Source organism: Telopea speciosissima, chromosome 3 (genome assembly GCF_018873765.1).
Source record: "Telopea speciosissima isolate NSW1024214 ecotype Mountain lineage chromosome 3, Tspe_v1, whole genome shotgun sequence".
NCBI lineage: Eukaryota > Viridiplantae > Streptophyta > Magnoliopsida > Proteales > Proteaceae > Telopea > Telopea speciosissima.
The window spans coordinates 40066830-40075915 of NC_057918.1; the positions used below are offsets into that span (position 1 = coordinate 40066830).

General features: G+C 43.8%; 1 protein-coding gene across 1 annotated transcript; it reads right to left on the reverse strand.

The window, feature by feature from the left end:
- Window positions 1–377: 377 nt before the first annotated feature.
- On the reverse strand, window positions 378–1193 carry LOC122655168. Its single transcript, XM_043849387.1, has one exon. It carries the CDS (start codon window positions 1191–1193, stop codon window positions 378–380), a length of 816 nt encoding a protein of 271 aa, XP_043705322.1.
- Window positions 1194–9086: the final 7893 nt, after the last annotated feature.

The window sequence follows — 9086 nt, forward strand, 5'->3', positions numbered from 1 at the left end:
ATCTGTATTTGGAAAATAAATGGATTTTATGAAGCGGGCCCAAAAAGTATTTGGCGAAGACCACAGGCGCCACGCCGCCTTAGCAAGAAGGGCAGAATTTTGTAACCTCGAATCCTTAAATCCTAGCCCTCTAGATGCTTTTGGGCGACACAATCTTTGCCAAGACATCCAGTGAATTTTTTTGCGGTCCTCATTGTCTCCCCAGTAAAAGCTAGAAGAAGCCTTCCTAATGCACTCGTGGAACGAAGCGGGCAATTTAAAGTTGGAACCCACAAAGTTTGACATTGGAGCAACCGCCGCCTTCAATAGGACTTCCTTCCCTGCATGAGATAATAGTTTTTCTTTCCAACCCTGAAGCTTACTCAAGGTCTTCTCCTTTACCTCATCAAAACAAACTTTTTTGAGACACCAAAGTCCATAGGTAAGCCCCAATATTTTGAAGGACCATCCCCATATTGGACTTTAAGGATTCTTAAGAACCATCTCTTGAATCGATCATGGGTATTCGGACTATAGGTGAAACTTGATTTCTGCAGATTAACTGATTGGCCTGTCGCTTTACAATACAAATCCAGGCAATCTTTGAGGCAATTGATTTCCTGTAGATTAACTCTAGCAAAAAGCAAGCAATCATCTGCGAACAGGAGATGGGTAATAGGGTCACCCCTATGTCTCACTCTAATTCCATGGAGATTACCATCCGATTCTGCATGCCTAATAATGGCTGTAAGGGCTTGAGAGCATAAGATAAAAATTTCGAGCCTATCATACGCCTTCCGCATGTCAAGCTTCAGAACTAGGAACTTCTCTTTCCCTTGCTTTTGCTTCTTTATATAGTGGAACATTTCATGCGCCACCAAGATATTGTCCGAGATCAAACGGCCCTTAATAAAAGCTGATTGGGATGGTGCAATTATGTGATCCAGTGCTCCATGCAAACGGTCAGCCACCACCTTTGTTATGATCTTGATTGCTATGTTGCAAAGGCTTATCGGTCTGAACTGGTCGACAGACTCAGGGGCGCTCACCTTTGGGATGAGGCAGATATATGTCCTGTTTAATTCCCTTGGAATATGACCTGTGTTGATGAAATCACTCACAAGAAAGTAAAGATCATCCTTCACCATATCCCAATAATTTTGAAAGAAGGTTGGTGGCAATCCATCTGGGCCTAGTGATTTCAAAGGGGCCATGGCAAAGAGGGCAGCTTTAATTTCCTCTAACCGAAGGGGGGGGGGGGGGGGGGGGGTGGCACTCAAGGAGTTGTTTATCTCCTCCGTAACCACAGGTTCAACATACTCCAAAACAAAATTCAAGGAATTGCTTTTAAGAGGTTCAGAAGCATACAGATTTCGGAAGTGGTTACATAAGATATCGGCAACTTGGGCTTCAGTAGTTGACCATTGACCATTTGGAAGTTTCAGCCTTAGAATCTTATTGCGATGCCTTCTCCTCAAAGTAGACACATGAAAAAAAGACGTATTTCTATCTCCTCCTTTCAGCCAATCGATCCTCGATTTCTGTCTCCACATCTCTTCTTCCTTTACAATTCATCCTCCAGCAACTTGTGCACTTCTAATTCTCTCTGTTGTGAGAAAAGTGATAGAGGAAGACTCTGGATATGTTCAAGCTCGGCCTTCAAATTTTTTATGTTTTCTTGAACATTCCCAAAGACTTCCTTGTTCCATTTGGTAAAAATCGTTCTGCAATGTTGAATCCTCCTCAGTACCTGCTGAAACACAGGACCCGTGGCAGGCAAAGACCACGCACGAGAAGCTGCATTTTTATAATCTTTGTGTAGCAGCCACATAGATTCAAAATGGAAGGGTCTCCTCCCTTTGAATCTTCTGTATCTAAAAGAATAGGGCAATGGTCAGAGCTTACCGCTGGCTTTACAAAAACCACCGCGTTTGCGAAAGATTGTCGCCAAGCAGGGTTGCAGAGGGCACGACCCAGGCGGATTCTGATGTTATCCTGACCCTTTCGTTTGTTATTCCATGTGAACATAGGGCCATGGAAACCCAGGTCCAGGAAATCACATTTGTTAATAAAATCTCTGAAATTATCAGCGTCCCTTGAGCACTTTTGTGATCCTCCATCCTTCTCTTGCCAAGATAGATATAAGTTGAAGTCACCATAGCACAACCACCTCTGTTGCTGATGGCTATGGAGGGCGCACACGCGATCCCAAACCAGCTTTTTCCTATGCTTCACCGGATCCCCGTACACACAAGTGAGGAAAAAGGGAGCAACATCCGCCAAACGTATCTCCACGTCAATAATGTTTTTATCCACTGCCCTTACTATCATATTGACACTCTCCTTCCAGAGCAAAGCAAGACCACCTGCAGCACCTTCAAGCTCAACAGTAACTAAGCCATGATAATTTTCACGACGCCTAATCCTTTCAATGACAACGTCCTTACTCTTTGTTTCCATAAGAAACACCACATCCGGATTGTCCCTTCTAAGGAGATGTGGAGGGCGCGAACTGCCGAGGGTCTCCCCAGCCCTTGACAGTTCCACCCTAACAGTCTCATTGTCTCCCGTGGAGCTGGTGCTCGCCAGCATCCACGGGGGTATGAAATAAAAAATGACCGTGACCATCAGTAGCTGTGGGACATTCCACCTCCTTGTCTTCTGGATCCCCTGAATTATCCGGTGACATACGAAGTCGTTTGGACGCTTGTGCACTCTGTCCTGTGATTGACTTTTCAGAGTTTGTTGTGATCGGTGGGTTAAGGGTATGATTCTGTACCGTTTCAGGGGTAGAAAGGGAAAACACTGATAGGTGGGGAAGGAGGGCTGTAAGAGCACTTGCCACCTCGGGTGTTTGAGGGAGACGATTGAGAATAGAGAAAATCTGATTCCCTGGATTCTCGGTGGGTTGAGTCAGGGACTAAGGATCTGGGTGAGACAAATGTGGAGGGACGAAGACTTTTAAGGGTGGGACATTCAAGTGGAGAGGATTATGGGTATGGAATAATTGCTGATTATGGGGGTTATTGGTAAATGGGATCGTAACGGATGGGGGGTGTGTGGATTGGTGGAGGTCAGAAGTAACGTAAGGAGATGGGATCATGGTGTTATGGGATTGTATCTCATTATGGGAAGAACGTGGGTGAGGATTATGGGTTTGGAATAAATGTTGGTTATGGGGGTTATTGGTAAGTGGGATCGTAACGGATGGGGGGTGTGAGGATTGGTGGAGGTTGGGCTGGACTGAAGTAACGCAAGGAGATGGAGTCATGGTGGTATGGGGTTGTATCTCATTATGGGAAGAACGTGGGTGAGGTGGCTGTAATATTTGATTGGAAGGGGGAGATATCGTAACGGAAGGGGATTGGGGCTGGGTAACGGAAGGGGATAGGTAATGGCGTGATTTATGGCTCATGGGGTGGGCAGTTATGGGGAGCTGACCTGTGATGACGTGACCTAACTGGACAGCCTCTGTCGACGGAGGAAAACTATCTCGTCGGTCATGATCTTGCTGCTCGACCGTCGTGGGGGATGTAGTTGGAGGTGGGGGAGCCTTTGGAAGGATTGTAACAGCATGTTCAATAAGCCTTGCGTCAGGGGGGGGCGGGGGGCATCGAAGGTAAGGCTGGAAGTGGCGTCGAACAAACTCCGGGCATGCACTCCGGGAATCACACTTGTGGGAAGCACGATGAGTAGCTTCTGCATCGAACAAGATACGGCAGCGTTGGTCGTCGTGACCCAAATGCCCACACTAGTAACAGAATTGTGGCAATCGTTCGTATCTTATACCGGCAGATTGATCGACCCCACTGCGGCGCTTGATACGCAAATAGCGTCTCAGTGGTTTAGTAACATCCACTAGCACTCGAACACGATAATACCGGAGTCTCTGACCATCCCTTACACTGGTGATGTATTGAAGTCGTGATACATCACCCAACTTTCTGGCTAGTTTTGTAATAAGATCAGGATCATGAAGTTCTTCCGGCATATCGTGCAGTTGAAGCCACATCTCCGAGTGAGAAAACGACCAGTCCTTTGATGCCCTCCACCTCTCAAGCACGATCAAGTTTCCGGCGACAGACCATAGAGTTTCTTGAAGTACATTGTGCACATCCATCGGGTGATCAAACTTGAACAGGTATCTGGGCTGAGGTTTGATATGATAACGGCCGAGGTGGTATTCCATGTAGCGATCAAGGCCTCAGTCACCGACTGCTTCCTGTAACGTCTGCCTTCTAAGATACGTCCTGTTAGAGTGAGGTTCTCACAGTGCATGAGACAATCTTCAAACTCATCATCAACAGAGAAAACGTCATCCTCATCTGAGACTTCATCAGCAGGTTCATTCGGTTGCAGACTTGGGGTATCCGGTGGAGGTGTCTCAGGGAGAGAAGAGGGGAGAGGTAACAAGGAGGGGTCCATGGTGAAACAGGTACAAAAAGAGAAGGCACTCCGAATGGAGGAAGAAAGAGAACATACCAGATGGTGGAGAGTTTAAAGCTCTTCAGACATTCCCGTGTTCAGATCTTCATTCTGTAGCAGGAACGGAGAAGATGAGAGTTGTGGTTTTTTCTTCACGAGAGCCAAAGAAGTCCAATTATCAAAAACAAAAACTCACTATCCTTTTTGTCGATTCATTAAAAAAGTGAATGGTAGTTGGAGTGGAAAGAGAAAATATTAAAAAAGTGAGAAGTAAAAAAAAGAGAGGTGAGTGAGACATTAGTATACTTTGGAAAAGTTTTCTTTGTTTTTTGTTTGAAAAAACAGGAGAGAAATTGGGGAGAGAAAAGAGAAGAAAAGAAAATGAGAAAATGAGGAGAGATTGAGAAGGGAGGAAAACTTAAAAAAAGAGAGAAATTGGGAAGAAGTATTTGAACCATTTATTTTTTTGGTTCAACTGGTTTCACTTTAAGTGAACCAATTTTGTAGCCAAATAGTCAGGGACCGTTATTCTGTTCACGCACGGTCTGGGACTGTGAAGCCGATTGGTCGGGGATCAAGCTTGCTTAGTAGTGGAAATCAACTTACCATACTAAGTCACAAATGGCAGATTTGACGAATGCAGCTAGGATCGAAAAGCTCAACAACAACAATTACAAAGTGGAGGTCCTGTCTTGAGTCATATCTATAAGGACAGGATCTATGGGAGGTCGTTGATGGCAGTGAGATTGCACCCCCAGAAAATGATGCAGCCATAAAGAAATGGCGTGTAAAGGCCATGTACGTATTGAAGACGACCGTTCAGAAGGAGCTGTTGGAGCATATTAGAGAAGCCAAGTCACCCAAAGAGGCTTGGGATTCATTTGCTGCATTGTTTTCGCAAACAAACGATGCACATCTTCAACTTCTGGAGAATGAGCTGGGATCCATTGTTCAAGGCACGATGACAGTAGGCCAATATTTCATGAAAGTGAAATCGCTATGTTATGAGATTTCACAGTTGGATCCTGACTCCAAGATTAGTGAGCCAAGGGTAAGATGAATTATAGTTCGGGGGCTCAAACCCGAGTATAGTGGTTTTATGACCGTAGTCCGTGGTTGGCCAACTCAACCATCTCTCTTGGAGTTAGAGAGTTTGTTATCAAATCAAGAAACTCTAGCCAGACAAATGGCAGGAGTTTCAACAAAAGATCAAGAGGAAGCACTCTTTAGCAATCGGTTGATGGGTAAGCCAAAGAGAGAAGCCACTTTGTCAGACAAACAAAAGGAGAGAAGTTATCAACAAGGGGGAGCTCGTTACAGTCGATATGGATTCAATCGATAATGTGGAGATTCAACGCGCATAAACGTTGAATGCTATAACTGTTGTAAGAAAGGCCACTATGCTCGAGATTGTCGCTCAAAGAGGAAGCCGATGGAAAGCAATTCCGTGACATTGACTACTTATCAGGTTGATAGGAGTGAAGACGAGTGGGATGTGCATACTGCCTGTTGTACCATCGAACCAATCACTTAAATTTTCTCTAGAGAAGAGGTAGCTCTTACGGCAAGTGCTGGTGGAATTGACTACGATCAGGATTGGATTGTAGATTCTGGATGTTCAAACCACATGACAGGAGACAAGGAAAAGCTCTTCTCCATGTTAGAGTACAAAGGCAATCGAGTCGTCGTGATTGCTAACAATGCAAAGTTGCCGATCACTCATATTGGCAAGGCTGCTTGCATTCCTCGCTTCAGCCCTGATGAAGCTCAGTTGCAGAATGTCTATCATGTGCCAAGTATGAAGAAAAATCTATTATCTGTATCACAATTAACGACTTCTGGCAACTATGTTGTATTTGGACCAGAAGATGTGAAAGTCTTCAAGAATATTGAGACATCTAAAGCACCAATCATGCAAGGGCGGCGATTAGAATATATTTACGTGATGTCAGTAGAATCAGCATAGGTAGAGAAGACCAGATGCAGTGAGACTGCAGATTTGTGGCATGCGCGATTAGGACACATTAGCTACCACAAACTCAAAGTGATGATGGCCAAGTCTATGGTGAAGGGTCTTCCAAAACTAGAAGTCAGGACTGATACAATCTGTATTGGGTGTCAATTTGGTAACGTACATCAATTACCATACACTGAGTCCAAGTACAGAGCCAAGAATCCCTTAGAGCTTATTCATTCTGACGTGCTTGGTCGAGTGAAGCAACCTTCGATCAACGGGATGCACTACATACTTACTTTCATAGGTGACTTCTCAAGGTATGTGTGGGTATTTTTCTTAAAGGAAAAATCAGAAGTATTTTTGAAATTTGTAGAATTTCAAAAAAATATGGAAAGAGAAGTTGAGCAGAAGATTCGGTGCTTACACACTGATAACGGCAGAGAGTACACGTCCGAGGAATTTATTGTTTATCTGAAAAGGCATGGAATTCGACGGCAGTTGACGTGTCCGAATACACCACAACATAATGGAGTAGCGGAAAGAAAGAACCGGCATCTTGGCGAGATATGTCGAAGCATAATGCATTCCAAAAATGTACCTAGTCGTTTTTGGGCCGAATTCATGAAGACGACGGCACATGTGATCAATCGGTTGCCGCAACCTAAACTGGGGTTTGTATCACCGTCTGAGAAATTATGGAAATATGAACCCAATGTAAGTCACTTTCGTGTATTTGGTTGTGTGTGCTATGTATTTGTACCTAACCATCTACGCAGCAAGTTTGACAAGAAAGCGCTTCGGTGTATATTTGTTGGATATGACACCGAACGAAAAGGGTGGAGGTGTTGTGATCCTATCACAAACAAATGTCATACAACTCGAAATGTTGTGTTTGATGAAGCATCATCCTACTGGTCACCGCAAGCAGTCGTACTACCAGATTCAAAGGACTTGGAGACCAATCTCCAAGAAATGCTAAAGCAGGATGCTCAAGTGGACGAGCATCAAACTCATCAAGAAATTGTTGAAAATTCACCAAAAGCAAATGATCATGGCTCTCAATCCATCTCATCAAGAGCACAGGAGAGATTGCCAAACTCATGGCGAACTGATATCAGCTGAGAACACTAGAAGAACTTTGGCCAAGTCAGTCTGAAGAAGAAGTTAGCCAAGAACTTCGACAATCTGCCAGATCGAGAAAGCCAAATCCAAAGTATGTTGATGCTACTTTTGCTAAAGAAGTCAATATACAGGAACCAACTACATATGAGGAAGCATGCCAAAGCAAGGAGTGGCAAAAGCGATGGAGGAAAAGATTCTGGCACTAAAGCAGAATCAAACTTGGGACTTGGTTCTAAAGCCCAAGGAAGTCAAACCCCTCTCATGCCATTGGGTTTACAAAGTGAAGACACGTGTTGATGGATAACTAGAAAGGTACAAAGCTCGATTGGTTGCTTGAGGTTTCTCACAACAGTATGGGCTAGATTATGACGAGACATTCAGTCCAGTTGCCAAAATTACAATCGTACGAGTGATATTGGCACTTGCAGCAAGTAAGTCATGGACACTATGGCAGATGGATGTAAAGAATGCCTTTTTTCATGGGAAGATTGACCGTGAAATTTACATGGAGCAGCCTCAAGGGTTCGAATGTCAAGACCGACAAAGATATGTGTGCAAATTATTGAAGCAGGCACTTCGTGAATGGTACGGAAAGATAGCTGAATTCTTAGTTCAAAGTGGATATTCAGTTACACCTGCAGATTCAAGTTTGTTCAAAATCTCAAAATGGTAAGATATCAATCGTACTCGTTTATGTAGATGACCTGATTATCACAGGAGATGATGAAAATGAAAACCGTCAGATCAGGGAGAACCTATCTGTATGATTTCAGATGAAGGAGCTCGAGGAGCTCAGGCATTTTCTTGGACTTGAGATTGATCGAGTCAAAGAAGGGTTGTTCTTGTGTTAACAAAAATACACATGAAATCTCTTACAAAAATATGGCATGGAAAATTACAAGCCCATCTCTATACCAGTAGAAGTCAACACAAAACTAAGTGTTGAAGGGGAAGATGATTTGGAAGACTCGACCATGTACAGGCAACTAGTAGGTAGTCTGATTTACCTAAGAATGACTCGACCTGATATCAGTTATGCAGTTGGCTTGGTAAGTTGTTTCACGTAGAAGCTCAAGAAGCCTCATCTGGAAGCAGCTCATCGTATTTTACGATATGTGAAGGGAACTACTGATTTTGGTCTCCTATACAGAAAAGGAGAAGCGTGTGAGCTAATTGGTTATTGTGATGCTGATTATGCAGGTGACTCAAGCACGAGAAGGTCAAAGAATAGATATACATTTAGTCTTGGATCAGGACCAGTCTCTTGGTGTAGCATGCGACAGCCGACAGTATCTTTATCAACCACAGAGGCAGAGTACAGATCAGCAGCAATGGCGGCACAGGAAAGCACATGGTTGATGCAATTAATGAATGATCTACAACAACCAGTGAATTATTCGGTATCACTATATTGTGATAACTTATCTGCCATACGGTTGGCAAAAAACCCTATTTTTCATACAAGGACCAAACACGTGGAAGTGTACCATCACTTCATTCGAGAAAAAGTCATGCAAGGAGAAATTATACTTCAGCCAGTCAAAATAGATGAACAAGTTGCTGACATGTTCACAAAAGGACTTAGTTTTACCAAGCTTGTCAA

Excerpts from the sequence above, each read along its gene's own strand:
- LOC122655168 (XM_043849387.1), bottom strand. The coding sequence starts at position 1,193 with ATGGCCCCTTTGAAATCACTAGGCCCAGATGGATTGCCACCAACCTTC.